This window comes from Anabas testudineus, chromosome 19, assembly GCF_900324465.2.
Source record: "Anabas testudineus chromosome 19, fAnaTes1.2, whole genome shotgun sequence".
Taxonomy (NCBI): Eukaryota; Metazoa; Chordata; class Actinopteri; order Anabantiformes; family Anabantidae; genus Anabas; species Anabas testudineus.
In genome coordinates, this window is record NC_046628.1 from 215,419 (window position 1) to 234,018 (window position 18,600).

Below are 18,600 nucleotides of genomic sequence, written 5' to 3' on the forward strand. Positions count from 1 at the left end.
AATGTGTCATGTTTGGCTCTGTTTTATGAAACTATGGACTCCACAAGCCCTCTGAAATTGTTCTTTCTTCAAGACTGGTCTTTGCAGCAAATCCCATTGATGCTCAGTGGGATTCAGACCCTGATTTACTAAAATCCTAAATACCAAGCTTTAAAATTGCTCATTTACATTTACATTTAGTCATTTGGCAGACGCTTTTATCCAAAGCAACTTACAAGTTTATTTTTGGGGGATATTCTATATAAAGTGCATGGGTGACAAAAAGTTTTAAACATTGTGTAGGTGGCCTATTTAAATTATGTTTGTGTGTTTTGTTTGCTTGTTTCACATAAGCTGGTGTCTGTCATGGAGAGTTAACAGAATAACCAGCATAAAGGCAAGGTGAAATTCCATCCAAAGAATTACAGTTGTTAGTGGGAGATGCTAATAATCACTTTAATGAGTTACAGCAAAGAAATCAGCATTACATGAAGAAACGCTTTACAGAAAGATCGCTCATACTGTCTACTGTATGTCTCAGGAAACCAGCAACTGCATAAAATTCACATTTGGTGTCCTGGTGCAGTCATCAGAGTTGACAGGTTAAATTAGGGGAATTAACCGCACACACATACACAAGTGCAGACATCCTGTCTTACATTAAACATATAGGATACTTTTGTAACAGTTTTTTTCAACTCAGTTGTCTTTTGGTCCTTTCCTTCCCCAACTACTGATCCAGATAGGACTTTCTTTTGGAACACTTGAGCATCTATGGCACAGAAGTATGTTTCTCAGAGTGAAGGCATGATAATCTCACTTCTCACAACCTTTAGGGGTGACAGTAGCTTGTCTACTAAACCCCCAGGGTTAGTGGTTTGATTCCTGGTTCCTCTTGTACAGGTGTACTTTGACAAGATCTGGAAACCCTGTAGTAGTACTGATATGTACCAGATGGCAGCTGTCCAACCACAATTTCCCCAAGGGGATTAATAAAGCATATTGTTATTATTATCATAATGAGCTGTAATTAGTAAAAGTTAGGCACTAAATGCTTGGCCCGTGGTTTAGAAGGCAAAGTAACTCATTTGGGGAGTAATGGCCTGCAAATGCCCCCTCATGTGATGATTGTAGTGCCTAGTTGGTGATCACGCAGGGCTCTGGGTAGAAAAAACGAAGCCAAAAAGTATAAAATTAGAACTCAAAAGTCAGTGACTTAAATAAAGGGCATAACCAAGGGCAAACCAGCAACGCACCAAAAGAAGACACTTCCAAAGGGCATGCATAAAAAATTACAAAGTCCATAATCCGGGGGTTGAGAGAGACAGCAATAGTCGAGGAGACCGGAGGGCCCCGGGTGGGTGGCCTGGTGGTGGCTGGAGAACCCTAGGTGGGAAACCTGGAGGCGGCAGGAGAGGATGCTGGAGAGGCCCAGGCGGGTTGCCCAAGGCAGCTGGAGAGGCCCGGGTACTGGGGCCAGTGAAGGAGCTGGTACCAGGACAGTTGGTTGGTCAGGTGCCAGAGCAACAGTAGAACAGTAGATGATGATCTGGAGCTGGAGTTGACCACAAATAGTGGGACTGGATTTGGAGCAGGAACCATAACGCAAGCTGGAGCAGTGTTGAAGGCAGAGATAGAGAGGATCTGAAGTTGCAGGATCAATGGAAACTAGATGAGGAGTGATGACACTGATCGGAGAACTGGAGCAGGAGCAAGAAATCTCTTGGGCCTCTTCTTGGCTCAGGGTGTCTCATGGTAATGCTCTGGCTCAGGGACTCAGGGAAAGCAGAAGGGCAGCTAGTGGAGCCACGACCAGCATGCAGAGGACAACAAGTGGTGGGATGACAGGAGTTAGCTGCAGGTGGTAATGGGAGAGGCTAAGCAGGGCTGGGGTTAGTGGGCTTTATTTTCTCAAAGGGTTTGACAAAATTAGAGTGAAAGACTAAATGGGAGCAGGCCACCTCTATGGCAAATTCTGGGTCTTGCTCCCAGAATATAGATCCCAGAAACTCTGGGTCTTCAAAATACTGCTCTCCTGCTAAAGTCCTCCCAGGACAAACTAGAGATAAGCTGGTCTGAGGTGAGAATTATAATGCCAGATACAATTAAACAAAAGGCAACGTCCAGGATTCAACAAGGTTAGGAAACACACACAAGGCAAGAAACAAGGCTAGAAAACAAAGCAAGGGGAATTAATGGCTGGAGATCAGTGTGAGACATGACTATCTAGCAGCTTTGCTGTGGATGAGGGAGGGCTTATATAGGAGCAGAGGAACACAGGTGAAACATCTTAAGTCTTGTATCGAACTTGCAAATATTCACTTCTTTATTGTAAAACAGCAACAATTAGTATACTCAGTTAAAAAATTATTGAGTCTAATTAAAAGTAAATGTGATGTTAAACATTATTCAGTCCCAACTTTTTTAAGTCTGTTGCAAGCATTAAAATACAGTCCACATAGAAAGTCTTGTAATAAAAGGCAAATTAGTTTGTTTTTCAGGACACACTGACTATGATGTACTGTACCATATTTAAACCTTCAGTCTAGTATTCTCCAATTTGTATTTTGTCATAATATATCTGCCCTATAAAGACCCTGGCAAAGGCCACAAGCTGAAACATGATGGTTTTGTAGTACAGGTGTCCTTTATGCTGCAAATGTTGCTGGAGTTTTGGCCTTTTCAAAATGTTGTTTTTAGAAATGTAATGATCTTGATAATAATGAAAAACACTAATATTACTACTAATAACATTGTGAATGCATTTTTAGAATAGGCATGTTGCCCTTCCCCAATCAAAAATATTTAAAAATTGAGAAAGATGGTGAAAAAAAGTAGTTGACAAATTAAATGTGAACATTTACTGACACCACAGTTACATGGGAGTGATTCATTTGTATAATCTACACAACACTTAGGAACAAGCATTGACCACACTGTTAGCTAAATTGTTATCATGCATGTTCCATATCTGCTGTGTCCTTGGCTTGGGTCCTTTGTTGAATGTCACAACTTTCTGTCTTCTCTGTAGTGCTCTAATCAAACAAAGGCACAAAAATACCACCCAAAATAATAAATACATCCAAAATAAAATTTGGGAACAGGTGAAAGTGTGTCTGTGTGTTTCTTTTAACCCACTCCTATCAATAGGTGGCTTGTGCACAGCATTAGTTGGATGGAAATCCTAGCCCAACAATTTTCTAAACATGCCAACCTCTGAGTAAACCTGCTCCTGGTTAGATTTGAGATTATGAACATGTTGCAACAAGCTCAACATGACTTGTGAAGAACCAACGGATCTGGGGCCAAGTCAAACTGTCAAAAGTATTCAGCTAACCTGTTAATCCACAAATTAATTTTACTGTAATGAATTAAAACATATAGCATGGGCTCAAACAATGTATTTTTTTGCTATTTGTATTTTTAATTCTTATTTGTATTTGTTTAGTATATCTTGATTTGAAGTGTATTTTTCTTCTGTGTGTTTTTATGCTTGTCACATTCATAACAATTGATTCCAGAAAAACTGGTGAACTAGAGAGACAATAAATTAATGGCACACGTCAAACAATCAGTGGCTGAGACTTACGCATTTGTCAATAAAAAATGGGTAGACAATAAGTTTACTATCTACCATGAATTCATTTTAAAACAGAGGAAAAGCTGGTCACTTGGTCTCAACATTCTACGTGTGTTTCACATTAAGGAACAATAAGGAATGTAAGATACCAGGACAGAAAAAAGAACAACTTGTAAAAACAAATCACCAACAACCCCAGAACTACACTAGCTCCAGAACTTAGCAATTTTTGTTGGTAGTGTGAGTATAACGGTACTGTTGAACGTACTGACTGTAGGCAAATACATAGTCCTACTAGTGCATCAGTCTTTAATGTTGTAGTTTCGGATCTTGCTAATCCCACCAAGTGTGCCAGGTTTGTTGGTCTCGGTAGAGTTTGATGGTGGTTTATAGGAGTTCATCCTTTGCTTGGTCTCAGTTGAGGGTCGCCTATGAATGGGAACACTGAAACCATGCACAATTGTTTGGATTCCTGCACCATCAGATTCTGCCATGTCCCTCCGGTTCAGCTCATCACCTTTAGCTGCAGACAAGGGAGGCAGAATTGCAGCAACTTTAACGTACTTATTAGTTTTAATTATTGATTTCAGTAGGTCAGTGCAAATAAAAGAATAAATGTGCTTTTCAGCTACTATTTTTACTTGAATTTCATCTTGTACTGCATATCACAGAACTGGACATAACACATTCAGCTTGATATTTAACATTTGTTTTTTCTTTTCAAGAAAAACTGACATATAGTTATGTGACAGGATGGTTCCTAGCTAGCTATGTTTCCTTATTAGCAGACTGAAGAGAAGCTGGAAAGAAGATGAGGGTGTTAGGATACACGTGGACCCACTTTCCTACAAACCATCACAAGATAACTCCTCATCACATAGTGCACTTTAATGAGAGTTATATCCTTATGTATTTTTTTTTAATGCAAATTAAGATCTAGATACACATTTTACATTTAAACAGATTTTAACATTTCCAAAATTCTGTGTTACATTAGTCTGATTTCACAATTTAGATGGCATGATGCTGATCACTTCATCTCAGCCTGATGGGGCTGCTGCTCAGGTTGAGAAACTGTCTCTGGAGAGTTGACAGGGACTACAGCCAGGAATTGGGCAACGACTCTCCTTCCATCTGTCCTTCACTGACCCAGCCTCTGCAGTGGTGTTCATATTGGGCATTGTGTACTTTGTGATAGTATTATTCTGTGGACATAATGTCCTATGCCCACTAATTTGATACATTACTGGTGACTGACACACAAATTAAATCCCTGACTAAATCCCTGTTCAGACAAGACTACAATTGGGCCATGATTTACTAAAGGTTTGCATGCAAACTTAATAAACCTCTTGACAAGTAAAAAATTACAAGATCTGATCCACTAAGGTTGTGCAATGATTTGACTTTGAAATGACTCTCTATAGCGCCAAATTACAACAGAACTCATCTCAAGGCACTTAACGTTGTAGGTTTACAACCTGACATAAGTATAATTGTATACAGAATTATGTAGAAAACACAACCGTTTGAGCAAGCACTAGGCTACAGTGGAGAGGAAAAACTCCCTTTAGAGGAAGAAACCAGCAGAACTTATTAGGACTTATTACTATTTTTGAAGTAGGATTCAAAGGAGAAATTAACAAATATGTTCTAAACATGTGTTTACCACTTGTGTTAATATATTTGTAATAATTAAAAATGATTGTAGGATTCAAAGGAGAAATTAACAAATATGTTCTAAACATGTGTTTACCACTTGTGTTAATATATTTGTAATAATTAAAAATGAATACCTGATAATGCACCCTGACCATCTCTGCGACTGCCTTTCACTAAAGTCTCACCCTAATAAAATGCAGGACATTTAGAGAACATTTGTCTGTATTGCGGCGGTGCAGGTCACAAAGTCTGACAATGTCCAGCAAAAGAAGAGGCGTCCAACGACTGTCAGCCCCTCTCCTCTCACCACAGTGCAACTAAGACTGTCTGACCAGACCCATTGTTTATCTGCTTTAATTGATTCCTGAGCCAACACTGAATTCATATATGAAGACATGGTTCAGCAACTCTGGATCCAGTCAGAAGTCCTGCAGTCCAAAGTCCAGGTAACTGCTCTTGGTAATCACCAAAGCCACCCTTGTTCCAGATGCACAATACCTTTTCACCTGTTCATAGAAAATGATCAGTTCCCCCCCAGTTTCCATTGGAGCCACCTGGCTCTGAAAACACAATCTGCACATTGAGTGGTGCTTAGGAAGGGGGATGACATGTCTTGTTTCCATGGAGCAGCTTCTCCATGTCCTGGTCTATTGAGGACTACATTGGAGTTTTATCCTATTGTCTTCAATAAGGCAAAGGCTACTTCCCTTGTGATATCTTTTCCTTAATTTATTTTCTTTTCTTCCACTAATTTTGTGTAGATAAGTAACTTTTTTAGGACTTATACCTTCTCAGATCCTGTTGATCAAGAGCGTTTTTATCTTCATTTTAGCAATTCGAATAATACTTTTATTCATCTGAAATACAGGTACGCAGCAGCATCGCGATTGAGCCAGCTCCTTTGTTTACACCCAGGATCAGCTCATTATACTAAGGACGGCCACCACAAAGGAGGAGGACACAGGACCTGATGTTTGCTAAGGTTAAAGAGGTCTACAGCTCCACTGCCATCTCCCCTCTGGGCAAGTCAGATCACAACCTGGTAAATCTCCTCCCACAATACACTTTAGTTTAGATGCAGCATACCACCACTAACACAGTATGGACAGAGGGGACCAATGCTACCCTGCAGAAATGCTTTGATTCTACAGACTGGAAGACTCTGTGAACCTAATTGTGAGGATGTTGTTGGACTGACAGACTACATCACTGAGAGATATAGATATATATATACAGTGGCCTGTAAAAGTACTCATACCCCTTGAACTTTTCCACATTTTCTCACATTATGACCACCAACATAAATATATTTTATTGGAATGTTATGTGAAAGACCAACACAAAGTGGCATACAATTGTGAAGTAGAAAGAAAATTATACATGAGTTTATTTATTTTTTACACATAAAAAACTGCAAGTGTGCAAAAATATTCAGCCCCCCTGAGTCAATACTTTGTGGAACCCCGTTTTGCTGCAATTACAGCTGCAAGTCTTTTGGGGTACCAGCTTTGCACATCTAGAGTTTGAAATCTTTGCCCATTCTCCCTTGCAAAACAATTCAAGCTGAGTCAGATTAGAAGTGTTTTGCAGACTCCAACAGGTTTTCCTCCAAGATTGCCCTGTATTTGGCTCCATCCATCTTCCCATCAACTCTGACCAGCTTCCCTGTCCCTGCTGAAGAGAAGCGGCCCTAGAGCATGATGCTGCCACCACCATGTTTGACAGTGGGTATGGTGTGTTCAGAATGATGAGCAGTGTTACGTTTCCGCCACACATAGAGTTTTGCATTTAGGCCAAAAAGTTCAATTTTGGTCTCATCGGACCAGAGCACCTTCTTCCACACGTTTGCTGGGTCACTCACATTGATTCTGGCAAACTGCAAACAGGACTTCTTGTGGTTTTCTTTTAACAATGGTTTTTTCTTGCCACTCTTCCATAAAGCCCAGATTTGTGCAGTGCACGACTGATAGTTGTCCGATGGACAGATTCCCCCACCTGAGCTGTAGATCTCTGCAGTTCATCCAAAGTCACCATGGGCCTCTTGGCTGCATCTCTGATCAGTGCTCTCCTTGTTCGGACTGGTGGATAGGTGGATAACTATGTCTCGGTAGGTTTGCAGTTGTGCCATACTCTTTGCATTTGCAGATGATGGACGTGAGATGTTCAAAGCTTGAGAGATCTCTTTATAGCCAAACCCTGCTTTAAATTTCTCCACAACTTTATCCCTGACCTGTCTGGTGTCTTCCTTGGACTTCATGATGCTGCTCCCCAATATTCCCTTAACAAACCACAGAGGCTGTCACAGAACAGCTGTATTTTCACTGAAATTAAATTACACATAGGTGGACTCTATTCAGTCATTAGGTCAACATTCAATCAGTCAGAAACCATCAGGCAACTTCTGCAGGCAATTGGATGCACTCAGAGAAAAGGGGGCTGAATACTTTTGCATACTGCACTTTTCAGTTTTTTATTTGTAAAAAATAAAACATAAATTATATTATACATAAAAAACTTATGTATAATTTTCTTTCTATTTCACAATTGTATGCTACTTTGTGTTGGTCTTTCACATAACATTCCAATAAAATATATTTATGTTTGTGGTCATAATGTGAGAAAATGTGGAAAAGTTCAAGGGGTATGAGTACTTTTACAAGCCACTGTATATATATAAAAAATTTCCCCACTCGCTCCTTTCTTGGAGCGGTCTTAGTCCTACAAGCTTAGGTCCTCTACCAGAGGCCTGGGAGCTTGAGGGTCCTGCACAGTAGCTGTTCCTAGGACTGCACTCTTCTGGACAGAGATCTCACATGTTGTTCCTGGGATCTGTTGGAGCCACTCTCCCAGTTTGGGAGTTACAGCCCCCAGTGTTCCTATCACCACGGGTACCACTTCTGCCTTCACCTTCCACATCCTCGATCTCTCGCGCTCCTTCTTCCTGATTTTGCTATCACTTGGGATTGCTACAGCTATCAGTACAGCCTTGCTCTCCTTTTTGTCCACAACTAGTATGTCGGGTTGGTTGGCCATTATCAGTTTGTCAGTCTGTATCTGTAAGTCCTACAGGATTTGAATCTTGAATGGAATCTTGAATCTTAGCTCTTTCATTCTCAACCACCTTTGGAGGTGTGTCCCACTTTGACTTTGGGATTTCCAGCTTGTACTCGGCACAGATGTTCCTGCACACTATGCCGGCCACTTGGTTAATTTGTGATACTTCACCCATATACCCACGGAAACTATTACTGCTTACTCGCTTTTTTTTTCACCATGCCACCTTCTGAGCTACTTCTGCAACTTTCTATGCACTTGAAAAAATAAAATGACATAGAAAGATCTTTCTCCCAATCTGGCTCACAAAACAAATATCTTCTTCCTGACTGAGATTTGTTGCTTGCATTGTACCTTAGAAATGCCAAATGACTAAATGTAAAATCTAAATCTAAATTTCATAAAAAACAATATCTGTACCTGCAAAGGTTTGTGATAGGTATGGTTACCTTCATTGAAAATTGATGAACTCAGTCCAAGGTCCAGTATCTCCCACAGTTCCTTTAATGACTGTATTGACTCATCTGATGACAACTGGTACCTGGACAGATCTGACTGGGAATGCAGCCCCATGTTTATATTCTGTGATACACGGAGCAGAGGAGCATTCTCTGTGTTGGTGGAGTTCTAAAGAAACATATTACATTCAATTAATTTGAGATGATTCACTATGAATATAAATTTAACATGTGGTGTTACAATTACTGCAGTACTTCACTAAATCTATTTTTACCTCAGGCCTATCTGTAGTTTTGTTCCCCTCTGGTGGAGTGTTGGCTGCCCCATTTGTGGAAAGACCTTGCTTGTTGGTTCCTGGTGGGAGCTGTTTAGTGGCAGTGCAAACCCTCTCACTCAGAGCAAACTGCAGTTCCTGAAGACACAAATGCATAAGCATAGAGACTGTGCTCTCTGGTGGTGGCACAGGGAAAGACTCAACATCAACATCCTTATCCTCCCCTACATTCCCATGCATATCAGATTGGTTATTCATGTTATCTGCTCTGTTTTTTCCAGAGTCACTAACATATGAGTCTGGGAAAAATTCCAGTTTTTGTTACGAAAAACAAAGATGATAAACAGAACATCAAACAATGATAGTGTTAAAATTATTGGCAACATATGTCATCAAAACTTTTTCGAAAATTGGAGAAAGTCTGTTAATAGAGCAGATGGGACTGGATTTTCTTTGAACCTAAACTAAAAAAGACCACCTGAAGTTGCTGTACATAAATCCCTGACCTGAGAACAGCCAGACGCAGTCATTTCCTTTCCCATGCAACCCCTCCTGTCTCTTGTGCCAAAGGTTGTAATTACACACAGGAGAGAGCACCTTTAGCACCCTCAACAACTATGGCATAATTCTAAATTATTTATTTATTAAATCTAATTTGTATTATTAGTCACACTGCAATTCCGTAGTAACCTGCTGTGATGCCATTGCAGGTTCTGTCTTTATGTTGTAAAAGAGACGGGGTAGCACTGTAGTTTAAATCTTGGTATCAATATAGAAATACTAGGTTAATATTTTGGAAAGAACAAGGCTTTAGTGGGGTAATATGAAGGTAATAGCACAGTAAAAGGTGTGGTAACACCATGGTAATAACCAGGGAAGACAGGGTATAATTGTAACAAGGTAATAAAGGGTTATTATTTATATAATAACAATTTAACTTGATAATTATTTAAATAATACAACTTTTATAAAGTAATATCATGATAGTTATCAAAGTAATAGGTAAAGCTAAACTGTCAGCACAACAAGGCATCAACAAGGCAAAGTAACAACACAACTAAACTGACTGCCTGCTGCCTACATAGCATGTAATCACCTATATGAGGATGGGTTCCCTGTTGAGTCTGGTTCCTCTCAAGGTTTCTTCCTGTTGCCTTCTCAGGGAGTTTTTCCTTGCCACCGTCGCCCTCGGCTTGCTCATCAGGGACAATCTCATTTCATGATTCATACACATTCACTGTTCATGTACTGTTCTTTGGTTGTGTAAAGCTGCTTTGTGACAATGTCAATTGTAAAAAGCGCTCTACAAATAAAATTGAATTGAATTGAATTGAACTAAAAAGTTATTTTATTACACCCTGTCTCACCTGGTTTTCACCATGCTATTATCTCTGTATCACCTCAGTATTACTTTATTATTTTTAAAATATTACTTATTGCAATATTATTACCGAGCTGTGAATTACAGTGCTACCAAGATGGTTTCCTGAAACATAAATTCATAGCACAACATATTTGGGGTGATCATACCTTACAGCAAACAAACACTTTAAATATAAATATTATGTAGTTACTTATTAGAGCAACCCTGTTTCCTAAAAATATCATCTCATCATAATCATAACATCTTATACAACCTAACTAACATAAGTGCATAAATTGATTACCCCAGGGTTTTTAATAACACATAATCAGCACTAAAAAAAATAATCCATCAAATCATCATGGTTTTAACTGATTATTTTTTTTTACTTTTTCAAGCACAAGCATGGGGCTACAAAAGCAAATTATAATACTTGTGTCTGAAATGTATCCTTGTTACATGTACTGCATACAATTATTAGCATTAGACATATAGTATACACAACATTTAACATTCAAAGACAAATTAGGTAGATATGTTTTCATTTTATATTCAAATATTGTTTATATACAATGTTACTATTGGTCTTTTTCAGAAGCTAAGAAATAAAGACAATATATGTGTGTACTGTATGTCCAAATTTTAAGCAACATACTGTATATTGTTTCAAATTAGCTCACGCCACCCCCATGAAGTCTGTTTTTGATTGCTTGGTTAAAGACATTCACATCAGTGACCAGGTCACTGAGGTCATTTTGTAAGGCTCTGGCAGTGCTCATCCTGGTCCATCCTTGATTTTTGGATAAAAGCCTTTCAATAACATCTTAATTTTGACTACTTAATCAAAGAAAATAAATGTACAAAAAATAACATCTGCTGCAAAACCACCAAGAATTGTGTGGAATGTTGGGAATACAGGTGCCGCAGCATTTTACTGGTTTGTATATTAACACTGTGTTTGAAATGAGTTATTAATGCATTAATAATTTCACTACGGACATATTCTGTACCATCACTATGTCAGGGGGCCCTCCCGATAAGAACTGGGAGTGGGGTGGAATGAGGGCCGACACGCAACACTTGGTAATCTCTGGTCATCCACCTAAAAATGAAGCATTTAACAACAAACTGGGCCTGAGCTAAAACCTAAGGCACATCTTACTCTAAGGTCTATGCCAATTCCAGAATTCTCACCCTGCCTACAATGAACTTTTTGACTTTATGGGCCATGTACCATAAATCACTTACATGTCTACTCCACGGATAAAACACAGTCCACTCACGGCATTAAATATTATAATTTCTGTTAACCTACAGCCTCATTATTCCACCGATATTCTGTGTGCACTGGTCAAGTTTTCCAAACTCCCACCCACAAAGCTCAGTACCAGACCGCGTTTGTCTCTAAACGGAATTAGCACCCTACGTAATTGCAAAAGCTGCGACCTGAACCATACCCATAGCCTAGTTCAACACTTTATTTGGTGGTTTTAATGCTATGGCCAGTGTCAGGAAATATTATATTTATATTAATACCTTTTTACCTTTTTAGAAATTAATTTTGGGGGTCATTCTGCTTGTTAGGTTTGTTAGGCTTGCATCTTCTGCACACAAGTTTTAAGCTGCTACATCTGTAACTATTCCGGTTCTGGGGAGCAGTGAGTGTCATTTATTAAAGCATTTTTGCACTACTTGTTGTGGTGAAAACTAATGACTCTGGACTTAAAGGAGGACCTTATTTGAGGCGTGAACATGGGATTAAGTCTGATAATTGCCAAAGTCCCATCCTCTCTGATAAGAGGGCAAGATGGAGAGACCGACAGCACACATGGATTGCTCACTCTTTTAGCCACACGCAGGGTTAAAGTGCTGTCTTTAGAGAAAGGAGCCTGAGAGAGAAATCTTGATATAGGCTAAAACGCCTTTTTAAGGGCGCACAAAACTTTTGGTAATTTCCACTGAGGCATCATTGAACAAATCAGAGCTGTCTTTTAACAACTTTTTAGAACCGTTTTATCAGCGGATGTGTAAAGAAAGATATCCACAAGATGGCTGCAGCGTATGATTTAACCCTCGACGGAGCCAGCTCTCGATCTATCAACAACTGGAGAAAAAACAAAATGTGGGGAAGGAGGAAGCATGAAGTGGGATCCATGCTCTTCTCCACACACCATTGCTAGAAAGCAGACCATTTTGCTTCATATGAGACTGTTGTGGATGGAGCCTTCGCATTCTGAATGGTGCGAATTACTGCAGGTGGCAGACCTAAGCTATCCAAACATTCCCATTTAGGGGCCAGGCCCACAGGCACTGACCTATCTTAGGCAAGTGATGGATAGTATTGTCCGTCCACCAGTGAAAACGTGTCCCTGTGTCATGGGCGTCACAAAGGATCACCTGACAACAGCTGAATCGTTGTGGGAAACATGTGGCCCGAGGAGTGAGGGCCATATGTCCAGGGCTGAGGCAGATTCCGCAGTGAGCATGGAGGTCACCATCCATGAAAGCTATCTTGCAACGTGGGCACAGCCGGACCCCTTTGGTGGAACGCTGTAGTTCTTTTCTTCACACAATGAAGTACAAAGGGGAGCAGAGCTCAGGTCACGCAGGGTACATTGTACAGAGAAAAGAAACCCAATAGCGACAGTTCATAGAGGGTGTCTATACAAAATATAACACAAAGTCCCCCTTCTCTGTTCATAGTCTGTATCAGAATATCTTAGACTCTGTGGTTCTGTAGCCTCGATGTACTGCTAGCTGAATAGCCTCTGCTCAAACCACCAAGAATTGTGTGGAATGTTGGGAATACAGGTGCCGCAGCATTTTACTGGTTTGTATATTAACACTGTGTTTGAAATGAGTTATTAATGCATTAATAATTTCACTACGGACATATTCTGTACCATCACTATGTCAGGGGGCCCTCCCGATAAGAACTGGGAGTGGGGTGGAATGAGGGCCGACACGCAACACTTGGTAATCTCTGGTCATCCACCTAAAAATGAAGCATTTAACAACAAACTGGGCCTGAGCTAAAACCTAAGGCACATCTTACTCTAAGGTCTATGCCAATTCCAGAATTCTCACCCTGCCTACAATGAACTTTTTGACTTTATGGGCCATGTACCATAAATCACTTACATGTCTACTCCACGGATAAAACACAGTCCACTCACGGCATTAAATATTATAATTTCTGTTAACCTACAGCCTCATTATTCCACCGATATTCTGTGTGCACTGGTCAAGTTTTCCAAACTCCCACCCACAAAGCTCAGTACCAGACCGCGTTTGTCTCTAAACGGAATTAGCACCCTACGTAATTGCAAAAGCTGCGACCTGAACCATACCCATAGCCTAGTTCAACACTTTATTTGGTGGTTTTAATGCTATGGCCAGTGTCAGGAAATATTATATTTATATTAATACCTTTTTACCTTTTTAGAAATTAATTTTGGGGGTCATTCTGCTTGTTAGGTTTGTTAGGCTTGCATCTTCTGCACACAAGTTTTAAGCTGCTACATCTGTAACTATTCCGGTTCTGGGGAGCAGTGAGTGTCATTTATTAAAGCATTTTTGCACTACTTGTTGTGGTGAAAACTAATGACTCTGGACTTAAAGGAGGACCTTATTTGAGGCGTGAACATGGGATTAAGTCTGATAATTGCCAAAGTCCCATCCTCTCTGATAAGAGGGCAAGATGGAGAGACCGACAGCACACATGGATTGCTCACTCTTTTAGCCACACGCAGGGTTAAAGTGCTGTCTTTAGAGAAAGGAGCCTGAGAGAGAAATCTTGATATAGGCTAAAACGCCTTTTTAAGGGCGCACAAAACTTTTGGTAATTTCCACTGAGGCATCATTGAACAAATCAGAGCTGTCTTTTAACAACTTTTTAGAACCGTTTTATCAGCGGATGTGTAAAGAAAGATATCCACAAGATGGCTGCAGCGTATGATTTAACCCTCGACGGAGCCAGCTCTCGATCTATCAACAACTGGAGAAAAAACAAAATGTGGGGAAGGAGGAAGCATGAAGTGGGATCCATGCTCTTCTCCACACACCATTGCTAGAAAGCAGACCATTTTGCTTCATATGAGACTGTTGTGGATGGAGCCTTCGCATTCTGAATGGTGCGAATTACTGCAGGTGGCAGACCTAAGCTATCCAAACATTCCCATTTAGGGGCCAGGCCCACAGGCACTGACCTATCATAGGCAAGTGATGGATAGTATTGTCCGTCCACCAGTGAAAACGTGTCCCTGTGTCATGGGCGTCACAAAGGATCACCTGACAACAGCTGAATCGTTGTGGGAAACCATGAAGCGCTTGTGCGCTCCGAGCCACCAGAATGACTGACAGATGCTCCTCCTGCACACATGCCAAGAGACGTGGAATCAGAGGAATAGGAGGGAAGGCATAGGGAAGAACTCTGGGCAATGGGTGGTGAGAGAAAGCATCCACTCCGAGCGGAGGATTGTCCCGTGCGTCCATTGCGAACTACAAAGCGCACTGTGAATTTTCGCAGTTTATCACTCCGAGATAAATGATTGACTGAGAAGGCAGTGGGGGGCTCTTTTTCCAATTTATGGCAAAACCCAGCAGAGACAGATGTTCCATGAGCTGCTCTGTGTGGAGTGCTGCGGTTTCTCTGAAGGAAGCCATGGGAATCAGGTTGTCAGCTCCAAAGCTGCTTCTACACACTTGGCACACACAAGGCAAAAATCTTAGGCGCATGGAAATAAGCGTCCTTTAAGTTGATTGACGAGAACCAATTGCGCGACAAACACACTCCATCAAATGCTTTATGGTAAGCATGTGAAATGGGCTCATCGTGATGCATTTGTTGAAGAGAGACAGATCGAGAGTGGGTCTCATTCCACCCATCTTCTTTGTAACAAGAAAGTAGCGTGAGTTGTTATTTATTTAGGCTCGGCTAACATGCACAGAGAGGTGAGAGGTGGGGAGGTCATATAAAGGGGAGGTGTCTGGATGAAGCGTTGTGTTGGCAGGAGAGAAAAGCATCTCATCCATGCTAACACTGGAGAGGGGAGGGGCAGACTCTACTGTTGCCTCAGAGTGTGTGAGCATAGTGGAATTCACATATAAGGGGGAAACATGTGCATCAACACGACCGGCTGCAAAATTCAGGAGAGATAAAAGCAGACTGATTGTCAAGAGACTGCTCTCTACTAAGAAGTGATTGGCTCTGCAAAGTGCTGTTCTGTGCGGAAGATCCTGCAGAGTGACACACGTTTCCTGCATCACGTCATCACGAAGACTGCACCACTGCCGCGGCTGAAGACAGTGTGAGAATGGCCGACATAGCCTTGCCTATTTCATCCACCAGGTCGGCAGGCAGCGCACCAGGCTGCACAGCGACGGAGGGAAGAGAGGAGCTGAGCAGGGCAATATTATTAGTAGCAGCTATTGTCCGAGCGGCACCCTGGTGTGTGTGCGGCCAGTGAGGCGGGTGGTCACGGAAAGACAGGGGAGTAGGCTGACATCTGCTAAAAAATGTCACCTTAGTGAGCAAGATGTAGGCTAGGGGGACTCCTGCCCTGCATGGAGCTCACTGACTGGGTACTGACTGTTGTGTGCTTTTTGAACGTTGAAGCTGACACGTTTAGCCAAGTTGTCGTCATCATTATCCTCCTGCTCCTGGAGCACTGCAGGCATCCACTCGCCGTTGCTACTCTCAAAGGGCAGATGTTCACATTAGGGACATGTGGCCCGAGGAGTGAGGGCCATATGTCCAGGGCTGAGGCAGATTCCGCAGTGAGCATGGAGGTCACCATCCATGAAAGCTATCTTGCAACGTGGGCACAGCCGGACCCCTTTGGTGGAACGCTGTAGTTCTTTTCTTCACACAATGAAGTACAAAGGGGAGCAGAGCTCAGGTCACGCAGGGTACATTGTACAGAGAAAAGAAACCCAATAGCGACAGTTCATAGAGGGTGTCTATACAAAATATAACACAAAGTCCCCCTTCTCTGTTCATAGTCTGTATCAGAATATCTTAGACTCTGTGGTTCTGTAGCCTCGATGTACTGCTAGCTGAATAGCCTCTGCTCAAATGTCTGGGTTAATCCATGTTTCAGTAATTACCATAGCACAGGAGTCCTGAATGATGTTCTTAATGGATGTAAAAAGTTTGAGTTCCTTGAGTTTGTTGGAAAGAGATATTGCATTTGTAACAAAGAGGCTCGGTAGTGGAGTCTCGTGCAGGTATCCCAGCTCTGCATCCTCGCTTCTGCTACTTCTCTCTGTACCGCCTGTGTCGATTTCCACCAGGTAGAGTAATAAGAATGCCTGATGGTCTTGAAAGGGACTAATTAAAAAATACTAATACATAGAATGCTGAGGTGCTGCATGTACATGCACTACCATGTTGTGGCTAGAAAACACATAACCTTCAGAAGTTTAATTGACTTGATGCTCTTACTAAAAAAATGTTCCTTTAACTTTTTGAGCAGTGTATATTTATTAGACTGATTGACAAAAAATAAGACTGATCGCAATACCTGCCTGAATCTACATGTGCATATTTGAATTCATGTGACGTAAAAAGTAAGTGTGATATAGAAGAACAGGAAGAAGCAGTACTTTCTTAGTGGATTTGAAGAGACTTAAACTTAAAACTGAGTTGGAGGAGATACCTGTGTGGTGAGCTGGTACTGTAGCTGTCCCAGTACGGAAGACAGCTGGTCATGTTGGTCTCCTTGTGTTTTGCTGGAGGAGTCCTTCTCTGGCTCCACTGATTCTGCTAGAAACATGAGATTTGGGGAACTGTCGATACTGTTATACAGTCTCCTGTACTTGCTCCTTCATACTGCAATACATATTTCAATATTTATGAGATAAAGAGTAAGAAGAAAGTAATAAAGCTGTTAGAGGGTCTGGGGGAAAAGAAGTACAAGTTTGATCCTACAACACACCTATTTGACAGGAATCTGTCTAGCAACTATACAGTTGATATGACATTTAGGACAAGGATATCAGACTGAAGAGGAAACTTCATGACCTTAACATTCAAGAACATAGAAGATAAGTTAGAAATAAAATATATACATTTAATAAAATAATTAGTTCAAAGGTTACTCAACTTTTTCTTTTTCCTTATTTTCTGTCCTTCAGTAAGTACATTGATAGCACTTTACAGCTTAGTAATAATATTGATTGAGAGGAGACAGCATCCTCTTCTCAGGTATAAATGTAGAAGTTTCAGCTTCACACCCAGAACAGAACCAACCCACCTGATTAGTTTGTTTAGCCTGTTAGAGTGACCTTTATGTTGTTGCTCCAGCAGAGAAATTTCATTGTATTGTCACATTAAACCAACACAAAGAGAAAGATGGAATGCAGCAAAAGTGCACTAAAGTAAAGACACATAGGAGAACAACAGTATACTGAAATCTAAATCATGCTCTCCTGAGACCATAGTTAAACACGAAGAAGGAATAAATTCAACTTCAGCTTGTTTCCTGGCCTAGCTGGCACTCTCTGTCAGTACCTGGTCACAAGTTGCTCTACAAGAGGAAACAATACTTTAAAAAAAAGGGGTGGAGCGATACATTTATTGCAAGTACTTCAAAGTGACGACCCTTTCCACAAAACAGGAAATTTAGAAATGGAAAAAAAGATGGTGTGCACTTTTAATATACTTGGTCTGTGTCTACATGTATAAGAGAGTCATATGTGTACCAAAATTGATTTTGTATAATATGGGCACTAAATATTCAGTTTTGCAATTCACAGCTTTGTTTCATGGTTATTAAACAGAAACTACTGTACTGTTTAAGGGTTAATGGAGTTCCTAGTATTTCTATTACACATTATTATCCACATGGTTTTGACCTACTATTACCCTAGATATACCCATTGCTTATACTAATACCTGGCTATTATTTGGCAAATACAAAGATAAGATAAGATAAACTTTATTAGTCCTCGGAGGTAAATTCAGGTAGTCTTGTAGATAGAAAGATAGTAAAAGTAGTTAGTAATTATCTGCTGTTAGCTAGGGTGTTGTAGAGCCTGATGGCAGTGGGGCCAACGCATAGAGGTGAGTTGTTTAGTTAATAAACTAGCTTTGTGCACAAGTTTGTCCAGCTACCTTGCATCCTTCTTCTTTATGCTGCCTCCCTAGCAAACTGCAGCATAAAACATCACAGTTGCTACTATAGTTTGATAAACATTTGTAGCATCCTTCTGGAGATGTCTAATGCA

At 40.8% G+C, this 18,600-nt stretch overlaps 1 protein-coding gene across 3 annotated transcripts in view; it reads right to left on the minus strand.

Annotated features, from left to right (window-relative positions):
• Positions 1–2,108: 2,108 nt before the first annotated feature.
• The window catches only part of ccdc57 (coiled-coil domain containing 57), a 47,615-nt gene continuing 31,123 nt past the window's right edge, over positions 2,109–18,600 (minus strand). For all 3 annotated transcript variants that reach the window (XM_026350541.1, XM_026350542.1, XM_026350543.1), the window contains 4 exons: positions 17,031–17,137; positions 9,009–9,146; positions 8,725–8,902; positions 2,109–4,082 (listed from right to left, as the gene is read on the minus strand). In XM_026350541.1, the coding sequence (XP_026206326.1) occupies positions 3,862–4,082; positions 8,725–8,902; positions 9,009–9,146; positions 17,031–17,137 (644 nt within the window). In that variant the 3' untranslated portion in view covers positions 2,109–3,861. The remainder of the gene's footprint in view (positions 4,083–8,724; positions 8,903–9,008; positions 9,147–17,030; positions 17,138–18,600) is intronic.